Source organism: Oncorhynchus mykiss, chromosome 8, assembly GCF_013265735.2.
Source record: "Oncorhynchus mykiss isolate Arlee chromosome 8, USDA_OmykA_1.1, whole genome shotgun sequence".
NCBI classification, from domain to species: Eukaryota; Metazoa; Chordata; class Actinopteri; order Salmoniformes; family Salmonidae; genus Oncorhynchus; species Oncorhynchus mykiss.
In genome coordinates, this window is record NC_048572.1 from 66,218,845 (window position 1) to 66,245,037 (window position 26,193).

A 26,193-nucleotide genomic window follows, 5' to 3' on the forward strand; every position below is an offset into this window, starting at 1 on the left:
TTCCTGTATGATTCTGGCTTTTCATCCTTGATGAAATAGTCACCGTGTGTCATAATAGTACATGGTACTTATAGAGCGCTTTTCAAGGACCCAAAGTTACTACAAAAACAAACAAATTAACAGGAGTCAAAACATCAGACTAAACAAGAACATGAATAAAGAGAGGGGTGGGCTCAAGAAAGGGATAGAGTGTGATGTAGGGTTGGGATTTGGATATGAACACAGTTTAGGGTAAGGCTTTGGGTTAGGTGCTGCTCAGTATGGTGAAGAGAGTAGTGTATTTCTTTGTGTGTGTGTGTGGGTGGGGGGGGGGGGATTAAGGATAGGCTTTGTCAAAGCGGTGGGGCTTCAGGATGGACTGAAAGATGGTGATGGACTTAGAACCACAGATTGCTGGAGGGAGGAGCGACCCTGGAGAAGGCCCTGCCGCCCAAGCTTAGCCCTGGAGCTTTGCCATGGGGATGACAAGGTGGCCTGCTGTGATTCACACAGGAGTGCACGTGTAGGTTGGTAGGGGAGAATCAAATCAAATGTTATTTGTCACATACACCTGGTTAGCCGATGTTAATGGGAGTGTAGCGAAATGCTTGTGCTTCTAGTTACGACCATGCAGTAATATCTAACAAGTAATCTAACCTTACAATTTCACAACAACTATATTATACACACAAGTGTAAAGGAATGAATATGAATATGTACATAAAAATATATGAATGAGTGATGGCCGAACGGCATAGGCAAGATGCAGTAGATGGTATAGCGTACAGTATATACATATGAGATGAGTAATGTAGGGTATGTAAACATATAAAGTGGCATTGTTTAAAGTGGCTAGTGATACATTTATTACATCAATTTTTCCATTATTAAAGTGGCTAGAGTTGAGTCAGTATGTTGGCAGCAGCCACTCAATGTTAGTGATGGCTGTTTAACAGTCTGATGGCCTTGAGATAGAAGCTGTTTTTCAGTCTCTCGGTCCCTGCTTTGATGCACCTGTACGGGCCTCGCCTTCTGGATGATAGCGGGGTGAACAGGCCGTGGCTCGGTTGGTTGTTGTCCTTGATGATCTTTTTGGCCTTCCTGTGACATCAGGTGGTGTAGGTGTCCTGGAGGGCAGGTAGTTTGCCCCTTGTGATGCGTTGTGCTGACCTCACTTCCCTCTGGAGAGCCTTACGGTTATCATCGGAGCAGCTGCCGTACCAGGCGGTGATACAGCCCGACAGGATGCTCTCGATTGTGCATCTGTAAAAGTTTGTGAGTGTTTTTGGTGACAAGCCAAATTCTTCAGCCTCCTGAGGTTGAAGAGGCGCTGTAATTTTCCTAAATCCCTCTTTGTGGCACCTGACCACACAACTGGACAGTAGTCCAGTTGCAACAAAACTAGGGCCTGTAGGACCTGCCTTGTTGATAGCGTTGATTAGAAGGCAGAGCTGCGCTTTATTATGGACAGACCGGTGCCCGTCTTAGCTACTGTTGCATCAATATGTTTTGACCATGACAGTTTAGAATCCATGGTTTAGTCTCCTCAACTTGCTCAATTACCACATTATTCGTTACAAGATTTTGTTGAGGTTTAGGTTTTAGTGAATGATTTGTCCCAAATATAATGCTTTCAGTTTTTGAAACAAACATATTTCTAACTTATTTCTTTCCACCCATTCTGAACCTGACTGCAGCTTAAGTGTTGCAGTGATTTCACTTGGTGTGGATTACAACAGCATGTTCCAGTTCCCACCAATATTCAGCAACTTCTCACAGCCATTGAAGAAGAGTAGGACAACATTCCACAGGCCACAATCAACAGTCTGATCAACTCTACGTGAAGGAGATGTGTCACGCTGCATGATGCATATGGTGGTCACACCAGATACTGACTGGTTTTCTGATCCACAACCCTACTGTACCTTTTTTTATTTTTAAATTTGCCCAATTTTGTGATTACGATCTTGTCTCATCGCTGCAACTCCTCGGAAGAGGCGAAGGCTGAGACTTGACAAGATCACAATTGGATATCACAAAATTCGGGAGACAGTCAGCTTTAATTTGCGGGTATTTTTTATCCATATTGTGTGAATAGTTTAGCAATTACAGCACATTTTGTACATAGTCTCCCCATTTTAAGGCAGCAAAAGTATTGGGACAAATTCACTTATACAGTATGTGTATTAAAGTAGTAAAAAGTTAAGTATTTGGGTCCCATATTCATTGCACGCAATGACTCTACAAATTTGTTGGATTTATTTGCTGTTTGTCTTGGTTGTGTTTCAGATTATTTTGTGCCCAATAGAAATGAATGGTAAATAATGTATTGTGTCATTTTAGAGTCACTTTTATTGTAAATAAGAGTAAAATGTTTCCAAACACTTCCACATTAATGTGAACGCTACCATGATTACAGAAGGTCCTGAATGAATCATTTATAATGATGAGTGAGAAAGTTACAGAAGCACAAATATCATACCCCCCCCAAAAAAACTTCCCCTGTTATTGTAATGGTGAGAGGTTAGCATGTCTTGGGGGTATGATATTTGTGCGTCTGTAACTTTCTCACTCATCATTATTCCCAATTCATTCAGGATTATCCGTAATCATGATAGCATCCACAGTAGTGAAGAAATATTTAGAAACATATTCTTATTTATAATAAAAGTGACTCCAAAATGACAGGTGAGACTCACGAACACGCACGTGTTTGTTGTTTTGCTGTAGGATGCTCACAGGCCTCACAAGACTGGTCTGAAGGTCCCCCAGTACCGGTTGAAAAATGAATGGAAGTATATATAGAGACTGTTAAGTGCCAAAAAGAAGAAGTTAAATACATGTAAAAAATAATAATTAAAAAGTGTTTCCTAATCGTTCTTATTTCTCTCAGATATAGAACAGACTCTTCCGAACAAACTTCCTTCAGATTTTTTTGGGGGGGACTATCTGTTGTTCCATGTAGTGAATCTGTTATTCAATGCGTTTGCATGGGCAGTAAGGCCAAAAATAATTTGTAATCAAACACATTTTTTATACAGTACATATATTTCTTAAAACAATTCCATATAGCTATGTAGTACCAGCCACCCATCCTTACAAACCCATGCTCCCACAAGCCAAGATTATCACCACCTCCCATCCTTGCCTTCTCTTACCCACCCAGGCCTAGTTTATCCCAACCTCCGCCCCCCCCCCTTCTTCTCAGACACATTTACACCCCTCTATACATTTACTTATACATTCTTCTTCAATCACACACAACATACACCCTATACCTCCGCACACCCATTCTCTCCCGCCCGCACTCCTACACATATTCATATTCACCCCCCTTCACTCTCCCATTCATATGCACATACATCACCTACACATACACCCACTCATACAAACACCCACTCACATATTGTCTCAATTTACGATAAGCTGGTCTTGGGAATCACTGTATGTAGCCTAGTATACTTATCGCTTTTTATGTGTTCCCTTTCATACCCATAGTACTGTCGTGAATCGGAGTTGAGACTTGATACCTTTTTCCTCCAGTGACTGTCTGATCAGAATGAATCTCTTGTGTTTTTTCCTCAGTTTAGCAGACAGGTCCTGGAGGAATCGAATGTACTGACCATGGATTTTGATTTCCTTTCCCTCCTGTGCCTTCAGAATGTTGACTTTGGTCTTATAGTTCCACAGCTTAAAGGTGACCATGCAAGGATATTTAGCGTTCTTCTGTTTGACGCTGATCCGATGGCATCGCTCCAGATCCTACGTTGATACATCAATGTCAAGCTCCTCCGATATCAGCATGATCACGTAGCTGGAAAGGTCTCATTTTTCCTCATCTTCCAGTAGGAACAATATTCTCATATTATTTTGTCTCATTCTGGTTTTAGAGAATTTGAAGTTAGGATAACCTGAACGTTTTAAAGTTGATCTTGTAGCTTGTAGGGGCAGGGCCATTTAGAATAGCAACCACTGTATTCCTATGATTCTCATTCAAACCCATGTTAATTTATGCCAATTTAAAATGTATAGTTCCAAAAGTATCATATATCCTTTGACAAGAAATCTAAGTTGGGCCAGTCTGAACATCTCAATGTCGGTTTGGTGTTGACAGCTTAAACCGTGTATGAGAAAGGTCTAGAATTGTAGCTTTTTTTTGACCATTCAAGTCTATAGGCCTTTTTATGCCATTGAAATGCATTGGGAGATAATTTAAATATTGTTATAGTTAAAAAAGTATAAATTCTATAATAAAATCCTCAAGCAATCTGAGTTGGGGCAGTCTTAAATATTTAAACTCCAGAGATTTAAGCTCTAGAGCTGGCTAAAGAAATCTAATAATGACTATGTAAGAAATCAAGAGTTGTGCTTTGTGTTCAGCAAGCACACCTAATGAGTAAACACTGTTTACTCATCAAGCATGATGCCAGCAGACACTCTTGCCCGGAAATGACTTTGCCTGTGACAATCTCAACTGTGAAGAACAGATCAGCTCCAATTGCTTGACTGTCTGAAGCTGCACCGATTGACAGCTTAAGATTTCAGGCAGGCAACCACCAATAATAAAGCATTGTAGAGGCATGCATGAGAACTATTCTGTATTGATGTTTCACAAGCACACAAGCACACAAGCCGTTGCAACCCGGACCCAGGGCCATGATACTGGTCTGTTCTGAAGGATATATGGTTGCCAGGCGATGGACATGAGTGTTGCTCCTGCCTGTGTCATCTACTTCTGTTGTGAGACTCACAGACAGTAACTGATGGCGATCAGAGAGAACACTATGGGCTACTCATGAAACATTTAGACAACATGTAGACAACATTTAGACACACCCACACCAATAAGATCAGAAAATATATTAATGTATTAAATCCTTCATTCATTACTCATTACTCTTACAAATGACAAAACCTCTATAGCAGGGGTATTCAACTCTTTCCCTACAAGGTTCCGAGCCTGCTGGTTTTCTGTCCCAGGTCTAAATCAGCCCCTGATAAGAAGCGAACAAATAAAAAGCGCAGTGGAACTGGCTTTGAGGTCCAGAGTTGAGTTTGAGGGCTCTATAGCATTGCGTTGCATACTGCATATGATTTGTGTGATCTAACTGTTGTTACACAGAAGTTGTGACAGTGTGGAGTCATAGCCTGTCATGGGTTAAAAAAAATTGTTCTGAATGAATGGTCTGTCAGCGCTTTCAAGCAGTGCTTCTGCGTCTTGAGTGCAGTGTTCCTAGGGATACTGTAGGGGCGTGTCGTGTGGATCATGATCATCTTTACGCGAATGTGTGCAGAGGGAAAACACGTACGTTTGTAAAAAATAATATGTACAATACGATTTGATGCTAAAGCTAATTGCCAGTGACGAACTCAACTGTGAAGAACAGATCAGCTCCGATTGTTTGACTGTTTGAAGCTGCACCAACCAATGGCACCGATTGACAGCGCGAAATAAACATAGAACAGTCGTGGCCCGTGGCTCGCCAAACTGCAAACGCACTATGCGACGAGATGGACAAAGAATGATTTCTATGTCTGATGAATTTTGGATTATCACGGTGTTTAGGTGAACAAGGCTACTGTCCGGTGTTGACATCTCGTGAATTATGGCAGTTCTGTGTGGAATCATATTTCTGTTTTGGTTAGTGGATGAGGTGAGTATCTGATATTTATAGTCAGTAATTCAATCAATATGAAAGTGAATAATTATTGCCCTCTTTTTGCTTCTGACTCGTTGGTCTCTCAAATATGAATTAAAGCCAATTAAATGTCAACATAACAATGTGCCTTGCTGCTGCAGAAATTGTAGGCTATTGAAAACTATTAAGGCGTATGAAAGTTAGGCAGTTATGTAAGGTTACATAAGTCAGTGGTATATCGAAGGCTATTCTGTAGTAATGTATTAAGATCTATTTTATGTTCTTGAAATTAAACATTCTTTTGAAAAATTCAGCATTCATAACAATCTTACTGGGCTCATATTTACATCAGCCTGGATCATATCATACCACAATATGAATTAGTTTGGCCTTGTCTTGCCGCTGATCATTTGGTTCCATCAAATAAGAGACAACACACACCAGTGGTGGTTGGTGACGTTTAAGATGAGGAAGGATGATTTTTGTTTTATGAACATGTCCTATTACAGCATATTGGATGACTGTCATTCATATTCCATTCACCCAGCTCAATGTAACATCGATAGGTTTAGGCTACTACATGATATTCGAATTTTCATGAGGTTGCTACAACCTAGCATATGAATGAAAGTTGACAATGTAGGTAATTCGGGTCGAGAGAATTTTGAGTAATCAAGGTGACAGACAGTGCCACATTCAATGCCGCCTTGCACACTCTTGCGTGCATCTAGCTGATCTAGGGTGTAATCAATAGTCCAACATCTGCAAACAAGTTTTGAGTGGACAAATTCAGATATGGTTATACATGTTTCGTTCCGTTTGCTTCCGTTTAAGAAAAGTTTTTCAACAGAAAAGGCACAATGAAAACACCCCTGATCACGCACAAATTCTTGTATATATAATTCCATCTATCTAGGTGAAGAAACCTTTCCAAGCCAAACCTTCATATCATGACCACTATCCACTACACACAGCCTACATCATTGTCACGTCATAGTCAACATAGCTACTAGAACAAACACTTTAGCACTTTAGCAGTTACACCGGTGGGCCCCGGTGGTAATAAATGAATAAAACCAAAACGTACCTTAACTTGGAAGAGTTCCAGTGTTGGATACCCATAGCCAGCTAGCTAACATAGCATCCGACCCTGTTTGAGCCGGGTGTTTGAGTAGGCTAAATTAGCTAGCTGCATTTGACGCTAGCTAAGTAAGTGAAAGTGAAAAAAATATATACTGTGAAATATAGTTAACTCTCTTTCGCTCTCTTGCTTCTCCTTAATTTTGAAAATTATTTATTTATTCAAAACTGTTCAACTATTGTATTTCTCTCTCATTTTATACACTGCAGTGCTATCTAGCTGTAGCTTATGCTTTCAGAACTAGATTAATTATCTGATCCTTTGATTGGGTGGACAACATGTCAGCTCATGCTGCAAGAGCTCTGATAGGTTGGAGGACGCCCTCCGGAAGTTGTCATAATTACTGTGTAAGTCTATGGAAGGGTTTGAGAACCATGAGCCTCCTAGGTTTTGTATTGAAGTCAATGTCCTCAGAGGAGGACAGAAGCTAGCTCTCCCCTGGCTACACCATTGTGCTAGCCTAAAGAGTGCTGCTGAGACTACTGTAGACCTTTATGGCAAAATAGTGTGTTTTAATAAATTATTTGGTGACATAAATATATTTAGTATAGATTTATCTAAAAACGATCACCTTTTTTAATGTTTCACAATGTTATTATTATGAAATTCGCTGAGTCGGATGGTCTTCCCTTTCCTCCTCTGAGGAGCCTCCACTGACACACACACACACACACACACACACACACACACACACACACACACACACACACACACACACACACACACACACACACACGAGGCAGCTCTTCCTCTGCTAACCATTGTTAATTGTCACTGAGCTGAAGCAGTGACAAACAGCTCTTTGTGGTCCTTTCCGTGACCACAAAGGCAGGCTCCAGTCCTGCTCAGGGGCTGCCTTTGTGTCCCCCTGCCATGACTGTATTTGGAAGGGACACCCTGCTAGCTGCAATTGACCGTGGACACAAACATCCACCTGGCAGGCTGGTGTGGAAAAAAGGCTGGAGTGTTTCCCACAATTACTCCCATTACACAAGGGCGAATGCTAGCTGGCTCGCCTCACAGGTCACACATGCTTTAAATGGTGATGGAAGGACATCAAACAGAGTGGACGTCTCATCATCATACAAGCCAGAGCCTCAGAAAAGAACACAGTGGAATAGCTTGTGATTATGCCCAGTGAGGGCAGTAATAGTGAGTCCACAGCCTGTTTTTCTCCAGTATCTCATTTAGAGGCTTGTTATACACAAAGCCCTGGGCCTGGTCTGACAGAGGCTGCATTGTATGTGTGCAGAGTGGGTTCTGGTCTCGTCTGGACTTTGCAGTCAGCGGTTCACAATCATCTTGAGTTGGCCTCTGAACACAGAGCATGAAATAGAAGCTTGGTTCATGAAATATGAACTTTGCTTAAGTAAGTGATATTTATAATACCAATGTTTATGACAAGACAACCAAGTCCTGTTTGGTGGTCACATTTGGCACATCACAGAGAAATTCAACTACAAGGAATTCCCATGGTTGACATGTTTACATGCCCAACACAATGGCCATTCAACATGTTCTCTCATTTCTTCTCTGCCTTTCAAGATTATTTTATCATGATGCTTCATTTTCCCTCTGAGATTGGTCTTTGATTTCCTACCAGCAACTATAAATCAATGACCAGTTTTCCTCTTCTCATATACAGTGCACAGCTTCCAAGAAGTACTGCTGGTATTTTGAAGGAGGCTACCCAATCTATTTCATGTAAGTATAGTGTACATATAGTGTAACATAATTCATCTGGGCACAGACAAAATTACATTGCAGCATACTGTATATTAATTGTTAATAGTAAGACATGAATATTTTATAAGACACATTTATTTGTTTTCAACCTTCTGCCATTCAGATTAAACTGTGAATTTAAAGAGTGCAGTCTATTGATTCCCTCTGGCTTGTTTGAAGGCCGGGTGGTGTTTGGTTAAAGAAAATGAATACAGAGAAATAACCCAGGTTGGTAACGTTATTATGAGTCAATACCAGCCTTTGACTCACTCCACTATCATAGCAGACTCATTTTGGCAGTCATTCAAAAAGCATGCTGTCGAAGCGGCGAAGGGAAATAATGAATAAGCTGTAGCTTTTCCAAATCCAATCATCAAATCCAACACAGCATCTAGTCTCGAGGACCTGACCCTAGGCATCACAGTGATTAGGGTTTGGCTTCTACGATGGACTCTTTTGGCATAGAATACCTACGTCACTGCCTACATTGATAAGGTGAAAAAAATCTGGGGACTCCCAACAAATTACCAGGCAGATATGCCAGAATGTCGGGATTCAAAACCAAAGTTTGCAGACAAAACCTTTGCAGTGGTTTTAGTTAAGGTAGTTGATGCAAACGAGCCACTTGCGAAATGCACTCATTAAAAATAAGCTTTGTGATCTCCATCTTGCTAGCTACTATTTCGTATTTTATTTAAGTGGAAAGGTAGTGACGTAGGCTGTGACGTAGTTCCTCTATGCCTAAAAACTCCATCAATGAAACCAGACCATAGTCACTGTGTTGCCGAGGGTCTGGTTTTTGAGACTACACAGCATCCACTGGGTTGAGAAATTACATTGGAGAAGCTCTTTGACTTCTATCTAAATCATTGAACTAATGGACTAATAATTAGTCTTCAGACAGAGTCTTTGCAATTATAAAAACATGTTAGCCACTAGGCTGGCTGCAGAATTCGAGCACTTGCTTTTTAGAAAGGCCTCATTTTCAATGTATGAGGAGCTTTTAAAAATGCACTACAGTGGTGGTGCATCAGTAGGAGTTATAAAAAATGTAAAGCGTAAGGATGGAGTTGGAGTTATGGTAGGAGAGAGAAGAGAGCATTACTGGGAGTTAGCATGCTGCAGTGACTGGGGGATTTGGATTGAATTGCCTCTGTGAAATAGTGCACACACAGATCTAATGAAATACAGTATATTGCAGGGCGACTGTGGAATTGAAATAGTGCACTATTAAGAGAATGCTGGCTCAGCTCTATGCCCTCTCCTAGCGGTGTGCTGCTAATGACTTGTGTAATGGATGGCCTTAATGCTGAAAGCCGGAAATTCAGCTCTCACACTTATAGTACTGCTGGTTTTAAAATGCAGTACAAAATACTGACAGAAGGAGAGGGAGTATTTCAAATGTTGTGGAGGATTTGTCATGGAAGTGGATTGCCGTTGATTTAGCCAGAGGATTTGGATGTTCAGTGCAGATCAGTGGATGATGAACATTTCTCTGAAATCTGTAATGATGCCATAGATCATATCTCTTCTATGTTTAAAACTGAAACTGCTATCTGCCCTTGAAAAACATCAGATACCGCGGCTCTCTGCGCATTGCAGATCTGAAGCCTGGAACTGCCAAATCACGTCTCTGCCTCATACAATAAGCACTGCCCCATCGACATAGAAAAAACTAGAAAAGTAATTTGTTAAAATCAATGAGTTTCTACTTACTTCAATGACTAAGTATGATTCATTCTTACCTAAAGGTTCCTATATTTGACATATAAAACATTTTGTGTGTGTGCGCGCGTGCGTGCGTGCCTGCGTGTGTGTGTGTGTGTAGAGTAGTCAAGTCACAATGAGAGCATGTAGCAAAAAAAGGAAGGGAAGTGCTGCCAGGGTAAACAATAGTAGGTCTTTGTAGATAGGTGTTCTTTGGTAAAATGGGTAAAAAAAATAATCAAAGAGAAAGGAGGACCAAGGCACTCTTCGTATCATTAATTAAAATGCCTTTATTTACATGGCATGTTCAATGGAACCAAGACTTGAAAACTCTTGGTTCCGTTGAACCTACCATACAAATAAAGGCATCACAATGAGAGCCATTCATCATCAGCTCTCCTGCATACAGATGCTGACAATTGATCAGCAGGGGGTTCAGATAGAGTTGAAGTCGGAAGTTTACATACACCTTAGCCAAATACATTTAAACTCAATTTTTCACAATTCCTGACATTTAATCCTAGTAAAAAATCCCTGTTTTAGGTCAATTAGGATCACCACTTTATTTTAAGAATGTGAAATATCAGAATAATAGTAGAGAGAATTATTTATTTCAGCTTTTATTTCTTTCATCACGTTCCCAGTGGGTCAGAAGTTTACATACACTCAATTAGTATTTGGTAGCATTGCCTTTAAAATGTTTTAACTTGGGTCAAACATGTCGGATAGCCTTCCACAAGCTTCCCACAATAAGTTGGGTGAATTTTGGCCCATTCCTCCTGACAGAGCTGGTGTAACTGAGTCAGATTTGTTGGCCTCCTTGCTCGTACAAGCTTTTTCATTTCTGCCCTCAAATCTTCTATGGGATTGAGGTAAGGGCTTTGTGATGGCCACTCCAATACCTTGACTTTGTTGTCCTTAAGCCATTTTGCCACAACTTTGGAAGTATGCTTGGGGTCAATGTCCATTTGGAAGACCCATTTACGACCAAGCTTTAACTTTCTGACTGATGTCTTGAGATGTTGCTTCAATATATCCACGTAATTTTCCTACAACATGATGCCATCTATTTTGTGAAGTGCACCAGTCCCTCCTGCAGCAAAGCACCCCCACAACATGATGCTGCCACCCCCGTGCTTCAAGGTTGGGATGGTGTTCTTCGGCTTGCAAGCCTCCCACTTTTTCCCCCAAACATAACGATGGTCATTATGGCCAAACAGTTCTATTTTTGTTTCATCAGACAAGAGGACATTTCTCCAAAAGTACGATCTTTGTCCCCATGTGCAGTTGCAAACCGTAGTCTGTCTTTTTTTTATGGCGGTTTTGGAGCAGTGGCTTCTTGCTTGCTGAGCGGCCTTTCAGTTTATGTCGACATAGGACTTGTTTTTACTGTGGATATAGATACTTTTGTACCTGTTTCCTCCAGCATCTTCACAAGGTCCTTTTCTGTTGTTCTGGGATTGATTTGCACTTTTCGCACCAAAGTATGTTCATCTCTAGGAGACAGAACGCGTCTCCTTCCTGAGCGGTATGACGGCTGCGTGGTCCCATGGTGTTTAGACTTGCGTACTGTTGTTTGTACAGATGAACGTTGTACCTTCAAGCATTTGGAATTTGCTCCCAAGGATGAACCAGACTTGTGGAGGTCTACAATTTTTTTTCTGTGGTCCTGGATGATTTCTTTAGATTTTTCCATTATTTCAAGCCAAGAGGCATAGAGCTTGAAGGTAGGCCTTGAAATACATCCACAGGTACACCTCCAATTGACTCAAATTATGTCAATTAGCCTATCAGAAGCTTCTAAAGCCATGACATCATTTTCTGGCATTTTCCAAGCTGTTTAAAGGCACAGTCAACTTAGTGTATGTAAACTTCTGACCCACTGGAATTGTGATACAGTGAATTATAAGTGAAATAATCTCTGTGTAAACAATTTTTGGAAAAATTACTTGTGTCATGCACAAAGTAGATGTCCTAACCGACTTGCCAAAACTATAGTTTGTTAACAAGGAATTAGTGGAGTGGTTGAAAAATAAGTTTTAATGACTCCAACCTAAGTGTATGTAAACTTCCGACTTCAACTGTAGATATCCAACTTCAGCTCAGGGACTCAAGACAAACTGAAATTAAATTGGAACAAATTCTAGTGCTCCCTCAATAGTTTACTTAATATTCACCTTAGACTGCAGAGCGTTTGTCATCTGCTTGATATGTCTATTCTCCTGGGCCTCTTGGTATTTGTCTCAGACATTTATCTCAGTACTGTGCATATGAGAACTGCCATTTGTCTGAATGTGTTTTGAGAGGGCTGTACTGTTTGTAGAAAAGCCTTCTCTCTCAGTTTTCTAGATGCTGGTGATTGTAAGGATTCCTCTCTCTCTCTCTCTCTGTGTGTGTGTGTGTGTGTGTGTGTGTGTGTGTGTGTGTGTGCGCGCGTGCGCGTGCACGTTGTAGATGCCGGTCGTATGAGGACTGTTGTGGGACGCGGTGCTGTGTCCGAGCTCTCTCCATCCAGAGACTATGGTACTTCTGGTGAGTTCCCCCAAGACTAGCTTGCCAGTCTAGCTTCTCATCCTACTCTATTTAATATACTCCCTCCTACTCCCCTCCCTGCTCTATCTCTCTCTTTTCTCTTTGTCTCTTTCGCTTTCTCTCTCTTACTCTTGATTTGATAGTGCTGGGCCAGGGTAAGACTTGCTGCGCTGTGTTAAAAAAAAAAACACGGGGTGACTGTGACTAGCATCCAGTTGTCTCTTTCTCCTTCCTCCTGCAGCGAACACCACAGAACATCAAAGTGTTTATTGCGCTGTCCATGTGGCTGAAGGTGCAACATAATTAAAGCTATTTCTGACTGAAAAGTTATGTTTCTGAAATCCCTAATTTGTTTAGGAAAAACATTCCCTATTCCCTCATCCCTTGCTCTCTTTAGACCAAAGACCTATTCTCACAGGACTAGTATTACTAGAGAACGTTGGTTATGTAACTATTAGTCCAGAATGTCAGTTATTCCAGAAGATGATTCGGACAGGATTATTATTTTTCAAACTGCTCCCTATAATTCTTTATTTTTTCCGAATAAATTGGCAGTTAGGATGCAAGCCTGGAGGTTTTTATTCTAGGCGTGAATATACAGTGGGGCAAAAAAGTATTTAGTCAGCCACCAATTGTGCAAGTTCTCCCACTTAAAAAGTTAAGAGAGGCCTGTAATTTTCATCATAGGTACACTTCAACTATGACAGACAAAATGAGAAAAGAAATCCAGAAAATCACATTGTAGGATTTTTAATGAATTTATTTGCAAATTATGGTGGAAAATAAGTATTTTGGGGCTGTTGCTGGGCAACACGGACTTTCAACTCCCTCCAAAGATTTTCTATGGGGTTGCGATCTGGAGAAAAAAAAAAACAAAAAAAAAAAGAGAGTCTATATACATTGTGTGCAAAAGGCATGAGGAGGTAGGCGAATAATTACAATTTTGCAGATTAACACTGGAGTGATAAATTATCAGATGGTCATGTACAGGTAGAGATACTGGTGTGCAAAAGAGCAGAAAGGTAAGTAAATATAAACAGCATGGGGATGATGTAGGTAAATTGGGTGGGCTATTTACCGATAGACTATGTACAGCTGCAGAGATCGGTTAGCTGCTCAGAATGCAGATGTTTGAAGTTGGTGAGGGAGATAAAAGTCTCCAACTTCAGCGATTTTTGCAATTCGTTCCAGTCACAGGCAGCAGAGAACTGGAACGAAAGGCAGCCAAATGAGGTGTTGGCTTTAGGGATGATCAGTGAGATACACCTGTTGGAGCGCGTGCTACGGGTGGGTGTTGCCATCGTGACCAGTGAACTGAGATAAGGCGGAGCTTTACCTAGCATGGACTTGTAGATGACCTGGAGCCAGTGGGTCTGGCGACGTATATGTAGCGAGGGCCAGCCGACTAGAGCATACAAGTCGCAGTGGTGGGTGGTATTAGGTGCTTTAGTAACAAAACGGATGGCACTGTGATAAACTGCATCCAGTTTGCTGAGTAGAGTATTGGAAGCTATTTTGTAGATGACATCGCCGAAGTCGAGGATCGGTAGGATAGTCAGTTTTACTAGGGTAAGTTTGGCGGCGTGAGTGAAGGAGGCTTTGTTGCGGAATAGAAAGAAGACTCTAGATTTGATTTTAGATTGGAGATGTTTGATATGAGTCTGGAAGGGTGAAAGGTATTTTCTGTATGTTCAAATGTATATTTTCTAGGACGCTGAAAATACTAATTTTCCAGATGTTGAAAATACATACTTTACAGACGGGGGTGTTGAAATCAGGCTCATATTTGGTTCTGAATGAAAGTTGAATACGTCATTTATAGATGTCTATATTTAGACCAAAAACCAATGTCAGTGGATGTGGAAATCAAGGCCGGTCTGGAACTGCACCAAGAAAATATGTCCAAAAGGCGTTGGTGTTGGTCCATGTTTATTGAGGTGTAGCCTACAGTGTTGCCTGAAATGTAATTTTATGAATGCCCATCTATGTGGTAAGCCTACCATTTGTAAAACACCAAAAAACAAAGTCCGGACAATATCAAAAAAAGACATCCAAAAGATGTCTGCTTGTGCTTACTTGGTTGTAGCCTACCATGTCGGCCCAAGGGCATTTTATGGATGCCCATCCATGTGGTAGGCCCACCATTTGTAAAACAGGCCATTGCGTTGGCTTTATTTGTCCTGATTCCTGTGACTAATCAATTTGGCTATTTATGCACTGAGTATCAGTTACCCAACTTTATAAGGATTTATAGTGAGCCTATTCGCAATGTGTTTACACAGCGGTTAATGCAGAAGCAATTTTTTCTTGCTGTAATCAGCTTGTCAAATTTTTTTACAGAAACAAACTTGAAACCACTGATCATGGCAATGGGGTGAAACACCTGGACAACAGTGATTGTCCATTCCATAATGTCCATTTTACTTTGGCCTGTTCTGATTTTAGGATATGTTGTTTGTTAACATGACAGTTCACATTTTATTTGATTGTGCCCATATAGGTTAGGCTGTTTGATCTGAGGAACCTGCATGATGTAAAAAGCGTCCTTCTCATTACATTGTCATACATTTTATCTCCAGCCTGTAGGCCACATACTCTTTATACCAAGCTGCTCTGACAGCTGACGCTTAAAGTTAGTGAGGGAGATATAAGTCTCCAACTTCAGCGATTTTTGCAATTTGTTCCAGTCATTGTCAGCAGAGAACTGTAAGGAAAGGTGGCCAAATGAGGTGTTGGCTTTGGGGATGACCAGTGAAATATACCTGCTGGAGCGCGTGGGTGTTGCTATGGTGACCAGTGAGCTGATATAAGGCGGAGCTTTACCTAGATGACCTGGAGCTTCGAATATGTAGCGAGGACCAGCCAACGAGAGCATACAGGTCGCAGTGGTGGGTAGTATATGGGGCTTTGGTGACAAAATGGATGGCACAGTGATAGACTGCATCCAATTTACTGAGTAGAGTGTTGGAGGCTATTTTGTAAATTACATCCCCAAAGTCAAGGATCGGTAGGATAGTCAGTTTTCGAGGGTATGTTTGGCAGCATGAGTGAAGGAGGCTTTGTTGCAAAATAGGAAGCCTATTCTAGATTTAATTGTGCATTGGAGATGCTTAATATGAGTCTGGAAGGAGAGTTTACAGTCTAGCCAGACACCTAGGTGTTTATATTTGTCCACATATTCTTAAGTCTGAACCGTCCAGAGTAGTGATGCTAGTAGGACGTTTGGGTGCGGGCAGCGATCGGTTGAAGAGCATGCATTTAGTTTTTACTAGCATTTAAAAGCAGTTGATGGCCACGGAAGTAGTGTTGTATGGCATTGAAGCTCGTTTGGAGTTTTGTTAACACAGTGTCCAAAGAAGGGCTACATGTATACAGAATGGTGTCGTCTGCGTAGAGGTGGATCAAAGAATCACCCACATCAAGAGCGACATCATTGATATACACTGCTCAAAAAAATAAAGGGAACACTAAAATAACACATCCTAGATCTGAATGAATGAAATATTCTTATTAAAAACTTTTTTCTTTACATAGTTGAATGTGCTGACAACAAAATCACACAAAAATTATCAATGGAAATCAAATTTATCAACCCATGAATATTTTGGATTTGGAGTCACACTCAAAATTAAAGTGGAAAACCACACTACAGGCTGATCCAACTTTGATGTAATGTCCTTAAAACAAGTCAAAATGAGGCTCAGTAGTGTGTATGACCTCCCTACAACGACTGGGCATGCTCCTGATGAGGTGGCGGATGGTCTCCTGAGGGATCTCCTCCCAGACCTGGACTAAAGCATCCGCCAACTCCTGGACAGTCTGTGGTGCGACGTGGCGTTGGTGGATGGAGTGAGACATGATGTCCCAGATGTGCTCAATTCGATTCAGGTCTGGGGAACGGGCGGGCCAGTCAATAGCATCAATGCCTTCCTCTTGCAGGAACTGCTGACACACTCCAGCCACATGAGGTCTAACATTGTCTTGCATTAGGAGGAACCCAGGGCCAACCGCACCAGCATATGGTCTCACAAGGGGTCTCGGTACCTAATGGCAGTCAGGCTACCTCTGGCGAGCACATGGAGGGCTGTGCGGCCCCCCAAAGAAATGCCACCCCACACCATGACTGACCCACCGCCAAACTGGTCATGCTGGAGGATGTTGCAGGCAGCAAAACGTTCTCCACGGCGTCTCCAGACTCTGTCACATGTGCTCAGATGAACCTGCTTTCATCTGTGAAGAGCACAGGGCGCCAGTGGCGAATTTGCCAATCTTGGTGTTCTCTGGCAAATGCCAAACGTCCTGCACGGTGTTGGGCTGTAAGCAAAACCGCCACCTGTGGACGTCGGACCCTCACACCACCCTCATGGAGTCTGTTTCTGACCGTTTGAGCAGACCCATGCACATTTGTGGCCTGCTGGAGGTCATTTTGCAGGGCTCTGGCAGTGCTCCTCCTTGCACAAAGGCGGAGGTAGCGGTCCTGCTGCTGGGTTGTTGCCCTCCTACGGCCTCCTCCACGTCTCCTGATGTACTTGCCTTTCTCCTGGTAGCGCCTCCATGCTCTGGACACTACGCTGACAGACACAGCAAACCTTCTTGCCACATCTTGCATTGATGTGCCATCCTGGATGAGCTGCACTACCTGAGCCACTTGTGTGGGTTGTAGACTCCGTCTCATGCTACCACTAGAGTGAAAGCACCGCCAGCATTCAAAAGTGACCAAAACATCAGCCGGGAAGCATAGGAACTGAGAAGTGGTCTGTGGTCCCCTCCTGCAGAACCACTCCTTTATTGGGGGTGTCTTGCTAAATGCCTATAATTTCCACCTGTTGTCTATTCCTTTTGCACAACAGCATGTGAAATTTATTGTCAATCAGTATTGCTTCCTAAGTGGACAGTTTGATTTCACAGAAGTGTGATTGACTTGGAGTTACATTGTGTTGTTTACCCTAGGAACCAAAGGTACACTACTGATGATGCGCTCCCCAAATTTCACCAGGCTCACTGTTCATTAACTCTTGGAAGTGCTTGCACAAAGGATAGTAACATCTCATCCTGTGTTCTTGGAATCTAAGTGTTCCCTTAATTTTTTTGAGCAGTGTATAACAGAGAAAAGATTCAGCCCGAGGATTGAACCCTGTGGCACCCCCAGAGGTCTGGACAACAGGCCCTCTGATTTGACACACTGAACTCTATCTGAGAAGTAGTTAGTGAACCAGGCGAGGCAGTCATTAAAGAAACAAAGTCTGCCGATAAGAGTCGAAAGCCTTGGCCAGGTTGATGAAGATGGCTGCACAGTACTGTCTTTTATCGATGGCGGTTATGATATTGTTTAGTACCTTGAGCGTGGCTGAGGTGCACCCGTGACCAGCTCGGCCGGCAGGGATATCCTTGTCTCATCGCGCACTAGTGACTCCTGTGGCGGGCCGGGTGCAGTGCCTGCTGACACGGTCGCCAGGTGTACGGTGTTTCTTCTGACACTTTGGTGCGGCTGGCTTCCGGGTTGGATGGGCATTGTGTCAAGAAGCAGTGTGGCTTGGTTGGGTTGTGTTTCGGAGGATGCATGGCTCTCGACCTTCACCTCTCCCGAGTCCGTACAGGAGTTGCAGCGATGAGACAAGACTGTAACTACTACTAATTTGATACCACAAAATTGGGGAGAAAAAAGGGGGTAAAAAAAAGAAATTCTCGATTATTGTGAACTTATCGGTGATGACAGTGTTTCCTAGCCTCAGTGCAGTGGGCAGCTGGGAGGAGGTGCTCTCATTCTCCATGGACTTTACAGTGTCGCAAAACGTTTTGGAATTAGTGCTGCAGGATGCAAATTTCTGTTTGAAAAGCTAGCCTTTGCTTTTCTGTATATTGGTTCCTGACTTGCCTGAAAAGTTGCATATCGCGGGGACTATTCGATGCTAGTGCAGTATGCCACAGGATGTTTTTGTGCTGGTCAAGGGCAGTCAAGTCTGGAGTGAACCAGACTTTACTTTTTTTTCAAGGGGCATGCATATTTAAGAAAGCACTTTTAAAGAACAACCAGGCATCCTCTACTGACGGGATGAGGTCAATATCCTTCATGGATACCCAGGCCAGGTCGTTTGACCATGGACCCATAACGGACGCAGGCAATGAGGCAGTGATCGCTGAGATCCTGGTTGAAAACAGCAGAGGTGTATTTAGAGGGCAAGTTGGTCAGGATGATATCTATGAGTGTGCCCATGTTTACGGATTTAGGGTTGTACCTGGTAGGTTTCTTGATCATTTGTGTGAGATTGAGGGCATCTAGTTCAGATTGTTGGACGGCCGGGTTGTTAAGCATATCCCAGTTTAGGTCACCTAACAGTATGAACTCTGAAGATAGATGGGGCAATCAATTCACATATGGTGTCCAGGGCACAGCTGGGAGCTGAGGGGGGTCTATAACAAGCGGCAACAGTGAGAGACTTATTTCTGGAGAGATGGATTTTTAAAAGTAGAAGCTCGAACTGTTTGCGCATATACCTGGATAGTATGACAGAACTCTGCAGGCTATCTCTGCAGTAGATTGCAACTCCTCCCCCTTTAGCAGTTCTATCTTGATGGAAAATGTTGTAGTTGTGGATGGAAATTTCAGAATTTTTGGTGGCCTTCCTAAGCCACGATTCAGACACGGCTAGGACATCAGGGTTGGCGGAGTGTGCTAAAGCAGTGAATAAAGCAAACTTAGGGAGGAGGCTTCTGATGTTAACATGCATGAACCCAAGGCTTTTACGGTTACAGAAGTCAACAAATGAGAGCGCCTGGGGACACACAGGGCCTGGGTTAACCTCTACATCACCAGAGGAACAGAGGAGGAGTAGGATGACGGTATGGCTAAAGACTATAAGAACTGGTTGTCTAGTGCGTTGGGAACAGAGAATTAAAGGAGCAGATTTCTGGCCGTTGTAGGATAGATTCAGTGCATAATGTACAGAGGTAGAGTGCGAGTACAGTGGAGATAAACCTAATCATTGAGTGACGATGAGAGAGGTTGCATTTCTGGAGGCACCAGTTAAGCTAAGTGAAGTCTTCACATGTGTGGGGCGTGGTACAAAGGAGCTATCTACGGCGTGTTGAGCGGGACTAGGGGCTCCGCAGTAAATAAAACAATGAGAGCTACCCTAAACAACAGTATACAAGGCATATTGACATTAGAGAGAGGCAGAAAGCAATCACAGGTTTTGATTGGGAGAGCTATGACAACAAGGGTTAAGACAACAACGGGAAAACAGCTAAGACAACAGCAACGATTAAAAGGCTGATGAATGGGCAGAGCGGGTCAGTTAGCTACACACAGGGCCTGAGTTCGAGGCTGGGGCCGACAGATAAACAAAATGAAGTACCGTGTTAATGAACAGTCCAGTAGGTGATGAAACAGGGAGCCGTTCGGTAGTCGTTACTACGCTAGGCGAGAGGGAGACACGGCGTTCAGAAAGCTAGCGGGCTGGGGCTAGCAGATGGGTCTTCACTGACATCCACGACGCAGAGGCCGGTTGAGAGCCAAATTACATCAGCAGACCAGTCGTGATGGATCGGCAGGGCTCTGTGTCGACAACGGGTCCAGGCCAATTGGCAAGAGAGATATTGTAGTTGGTTTACATTGTTGGCTAGCCGGGAGATGAGGCTAGCACAAGGCTAACTGGTCTTATTTCTGTATATACAGTGCCTTGCGAAAGTATTCGGCCCCCTTGAACTTTGCGACCTTTTGCCACATTTCAGGCTTCAAACATTTTTGTAAAGAATCAACAACAAGTGGGACACAATCATGAAGTGGAACGACATTTATTGGATATTTCAAACTTTTTTAACAAATCAAAAACTGAAAAATTGGGCGTGCAAAATTATTCAGCCCCCTTAAGTTAATACTTTGTAGCGCCACCTTTTGCTGCGATTACAGCTGTAAGTCGCTTGGGGTATGTCTCTATCAGTTTTGCACATCGAGAGACTGAAATGTTTTCCCATTCCTCCTTGCAAAACAGCTCGAGCTCAGTGAGGTTGGATGGAGAGCATTTGTGAACAGCAGTTTTCAGTTCTTTCCACAGATTCTCGATTGGATTCAGGTCTGGACTTTGACTTGGCCATTCTAACACCTGGATATGTTTATTTTTGAACCATTCCATTGTAGATTTTGCTTTATGTTTTGGATCATTGTCTTGTTGGAAGACAAATCTCCGTCCCAGTCTCAGGTCTTTTGCAGACTCCATCAGGTTTTCTTCCAGAATGGTCCTGTATTTGGCTCCATCCATCTTCCCATCAATTTTAACCATCTTCCCTGTCCCTGCTGAAGAAAAGCAGGCCCAAACCATGATGCTGCCACCACCATGTTTGACAGTGGGGATGGTGTGTTCAGCTGTGTTGCTTTTACGCCAAACATAACGTTTTGCATTGTTGCCAAAAAGTTACATTTTGGTTTCATCTGACCAGAGCACCTTCTTCCACATGTTTGGTGTCTCCCAGGTGGCTTGTGGCAAACTTTAAACGACACTTTTTATGGATATCTTTAAGAAATGGCTTTCTTCTTGCCACTCTTCCATAAAGGCCAGATTTGTGCAATATACGACTGATTGTTGTCCTATGGACAGAGTCTCCCACCTCAGCTGTAGATCTCTGCAGTTCATCCAGAGTGATCATGGGCCTCTTGGCTGCATCTCTGATCAGTCTTCTCCTTGTATGAGCTGAAAGTTTAGAGGGACGGCCAGGTCTTGGTAGATTTGCAGTGGTCTGATACTCCTTCCATTTCAATATTATCGCTTGCACAGTGCTCCTTGGGATGTTTAAAGCTTGGGAAATCTTTTTGTATCCAAATCCGGCTTTAAACTTCTTCACAACAGTATCTCGGACCTGCCTGGTGTGTTCCTTGTTCTTCATGATGCTCTCTGCGCTTTTAACGGACCTCTGAGACTATTACAGTGCAGGTGCATTTATACGGAGACTTGATTACACACAGGTGGATTGTATTTATCATCATTAGTCATTTAGGTTAACATTGGATCATTCAGAGATCCTCACTGAACTTCTGGAGAGAGTTTGCTGCACTGAAAGTAAAGGGGCTGAATATTTTTGCACGCCCAATTTTTCAGTTTTTGATTTGTTTAAAAAGTTTGAAATATCCAATAAATGTCGTTCCACTTCATGATTGTGTCCCACTTGTTGTTGATTCTTCACAAAAAAATACAGTTTTATATCTTTATGTTTGAAGCCTGAAATGTGGCAAAAGGTCGCAAAGTTCAAGGGGGCCGAATACTTTCGCAAGGCACTGCACATTGATGATTTATAAATCCAGGGACATTTAACAGTTAGGCTATTGATTACATGTTCAACTAAAGAAATCTTGGTCGACCAACAGCCTATCGACCAAACAATCGACTAGTCGACTAAATGGGGTCAGCCCTAGCATACATGCATGTTAGTGATGCGCAAGTTGACTCAAACTGCAGTCCCCGCAGTTATATCCACAGGTCAGGCGTGTTTAGGGTCATTAAATATTGTGTGTTTGAAGCGTGGGTTGAATAAAGAGGAAACAATAGCCTACCTACAAAAAGCCATTAATTTTTATTCATTATTCTAGGCTATCTGGCATTAGTGCGTAAGCCTAAGCTTTAGGGTCTAACTGTACGTTTGTCTACACGCCATGGCTAAATGGTTTTAGGAACAGGCAGAAAAAATTTACATCGATCCACTGAGGCAAAAAGGACAATGTCGGAGTTTAATTCAAATATAGAGTTGGAAATAAAGAGAAGGGAGGGCCAGAAAAGTAATGTTTGGGAAAGAGTATGTGTGATGATTATGAGGTGTTATACAAATTCGACAGTCACAAGAAGGTGACTTCAAGTAGGCATATGAGATGTCAAGGAAACTGTATGTAGCCTACTCTTCAGATCAGACACTGACTGTAGGGCCTATAACCTATTATTTTTTATTGATTAACCTTTATTTAACTAGGCAAGTCAGTTAAGAACAACATGTTGGGGCTAGGGGGCAGCATTTTCACTTTTGGATGAAAGGCGTGCCCAGAGTAAACTGCCTCCTACTCTTTCCCAGATAGGAATATATGCATATTATTATTACTGGTGGATAGAAAACACTCTGAAGTTTCTAAAACTGTTTGAATTTTTTCTGTGAGTATAACAGAACTCGTGTGGCAGACAAAAACCCGAGAAGAAATCCAAACAGGAAGTGAGAACTCGATTTTGAAAACAGTGCCATTTGATGTCCATTTTAGATATGGATGTGCATGCACTTCCTAGGGCTTCCACAAGATGTCACCGTCTTTAGATTCTGGTTGTATGATTCTACTATAAAGGAGGGGCTCATAACCCCCTAGGGGAACGCTAGCCATAACAAGCTAGAACACTTTCTTATTTACAATAACCTTTATATTAACTCCTTCAGAATTAAGCATTTCTCGCAGTAAAATTATACATTTTGGCTACATTTTGACTCTGGAACAGGAGTGGAGAAATATGATTTATTTCTTTCAGCATCCTGAGAGAATGCAAATGCACAATTAGATACCTTCTGTAAAAGGCATTATCTGTATCAGCATCATTAAAGCTGATACTATTTAATCCAAATAAAATATGCATTCAAGCCAAACTGAAATATTATCAGAAACATGGATTGTTTTCACAGCTTTCTATTTCCAATACAAGCCGGTCAAACTGGTGTCATTTGGAAAATTTGCACAGAAAATCTTTACATTTTTTTGGGTAGAGTTATTGCATTCTCTCCCCGGTCCCTAAACGCCTTTGCTCTGCGAAAGTAGAGATGACAGAGAAAAACTTTACTGATGTCAACTATATATACCGAACAAAAATATAAACGCAACATGTAAATTGTTGATCCCATGTTTCATGAGCTGAAATTAAAGATCCCAGAAATGTGAGCATTTTTCCTTTGCAAACATAATCCATCCACCTGACAGGTGTAGCATATCAAGAAGCTGATTAAACAGCATGATCATTATACAGGTGCTCTTGTGTTGTGGACAATAAAAGGCTACTCTAAAATGTGCAGTTTTGTCACGCAACACAATGTCACAGATGTCTCAAGTTTTGAGGGAGCAGGCAATTGGCATACTGACTGCAGGAATGTCCACCAGAGCTGTTGCCAGAGAATTGATGTCAATTTCTCTACCATAAACCGCCTCCAATGTCGTCTTAGAGAATTTAGCAGTAAGTCCAACCCGGGCAAAAATTCACAGACCATGTGTAACCAGGCAAGGCCAGGACCCCCAAACCGGCTTCTTCACCGGCGGGATTGTCTGAGACCAGCCGCACAAACAGCTGATGAAACTGAGGAATGTTTCTGACTGTAATAAATCCCATTAGTGGGGAAAAACACATTCTGATTGGCTGGACCTAGCTCCCATTCCAGGCCCACCCATGGCTTCCCCCCTTCCCAGCCATGTGAAATCCATAGATAACCATAGATTAGGGCCTAATGAATTTATTGCAATTGACTGATTTCCTTATACGAACTAAACTCAGTAAAATCTTGATAAATTTGCATGTTTCGTTTATATTTTTGTTCATCCTAGATTGAAGTCCAGGGGCAGGCAGAAGGTCATACACAGGGGGTCCAAAAAGGCAACAGTACATGCAGGGAAAAGGCTAGTAACGTCGTCTGGGAGATCAGGCAATAGGTTGATAACAGGAAATCCGATAGGCTAAAGTACAGGCAGGGAATAGGCAAAAGGTGTCTTAGTGAGGTATGCAAAAACAATCATACACGGGAGGATTAAATTACAGGAAAACCAGCGTGCCGACTAGAAGTGTGTCACAAAACAAACTATCTCACAATGATGGGGTGCAAAGAATTGAACTAAATACTGTGTGATAATGACATACAGGTGTGTGAACAGGTGATTAGAATTCAGGTGATTGGGATCTGGAGAGTGAGCTGCGTTCAGGGGATCTACGTTTTTGAGAGTGTTAGCTGGAAGCAGATGTACCAATATTCTGGTGAGCTAGGGTTTATTTAGTCTTCTTTTTTTTCCCCAAGATGGCATAGCAGTTCAGACGTATTTTTGTCCTCGTCCTGTCGTGTCCCGTATATATACAGTATATATTTACAACTTTTTTTTCACATACATTTTTAATTTTCCAAAAACTCATCTTCAGAACACTCTCCTGCAATCCGCTTCACCAATTTATATTTATATAAAAAAGTATTATTTACCTCAGATCTGTGATCCTCCGAGAGGCTAGCCAGAAATTAGCCAGAAGCTATCCGGGAGCTAGCCAGAAGCTGGTCCAGAAGCTACTCTGAAGCTGGTTCAGGGGCTAGTTCAGAAGCTAGTTAGCTTATTTACTGGCTAATCGTTGGTACTCAGCTGACCACGGTTTGTGGTCATCGGCTGTCCTTTGGCTCGAGAATCTATCGCCAGTTTTGTACGGCGCGGTGCAGCGCAGCGCGGCTCGGAGCGGAACATATCGGACCAATTTTTCTCTCCATGTCCCTGGATTTCGACCGCTGGCTCTGGACGTCCATGCCTGGATCTCGCAGCTAGCTAGCTGCTATCCGTGTGACTATCGGCTTTCGTCGATTCCGGAGCTAACATCAATTGTTCCGGAGCTAGCCAGCTGAAGAGTTCCATCAATCACTCCTGGGCTGCAGTCACCTATCCGGACCCGTTTTGCTGCCTACGCGGAACCCCACCGGGCCTTCACGGCTAGACTGCCGACGTTGTCTACCCGAGGGAATTGTCCGGCTGACTCCTCCGGCGCAACGTTGCCTGGGCGCCCATCTGCGGCCTGCTAGCCGTTGGCTATCTTATCGGCTGCTATCTGAATAGACAATCGGACAATTTTTATTTTATTTTATTTTAATTTATTTATTTATTTTTCTTCTTGGGCCTCTATAACTATATCTATTGTTTTTATTTTTGTTGTTGTTGTGTGATTTGGATTAATCCCCTCTACCACACGGAAACCCACTAATCTACTGACGGAATGCAAGAGTTGGCTAATAACAGACCTCCATCCTATGCTAGCTTGCTCCTATGCTAGCTTGCTACCGATTTAGCTGTCTAAATCGCCGTGACCCCCAACCAACCTCTCCACTCACTGGACCCTTTTGATCACTCGACTGAGCATGCCTCTCCTTAATGTCAATATGCCTTGTCCATTGCTGTTCTGGTTAGTGTTTATTGGCTTATTTCACTGTAGAGCCTCTAGTCCTGCTCATTATACCTTATCCAACCTATTAGTTCCACCACCCACACATGCAATGACATCTCCTGGTTTCAATTATGTTTCTAGAGACAATATCTCTCTCTTCATCACTCAATACCTAGGTTTACCTCCACTGTATTCACATCCTACCTTACCTTTGTCTGTACATTATACCTTGATGCTATTTTATCGCCCCCAGAAACCTCCTTTTACTCTCTGTTCCAGACGTTCTAAACGACCAATTCTTATTGCTTTTAGCCGCACCCTTATTCTACTCCTACTC

At 42.4% G+C, this 26,193-nt stretch overlaps 1 protein-coding gene across 2 annotated transcripts in view; it reads left to right on the forward strand.

The window, feature by feature from the left end:
- Positions 1–5,137: 5,137 nt before the first annotated feature.
- Positions 5,138–26,193, forward strand: part of LOC110530387 (vesicular, overexpressed in cancer, prosurvival protein 1) — a 36,638-nt gene continuing 15,582 nt past the window's right edge. The window contains exons 1-3 of one of the 2 annotated variants that reach the window (XM_021613386.2): positions 5,146–5,633; positions 8,405–8,463; positions 12,646–12,723. In XM_021613386.2, the coding sequence (XP_021469061.2) occupies positions 5,586–5,633; positions 8,405–8,463; positions 12,646–12,723 (185 nt within the window). In that variant the 5' untranslated portion in view covers positions 5,146–5,585. Of the gene's footprint in view, positions 5,634–8,404; positions 8,464–12,645; positions 12,724–26,193 lie in introns of both variants that reach the window. The other variant, XM_021613387.2, reaches the window with a different exon arrangement.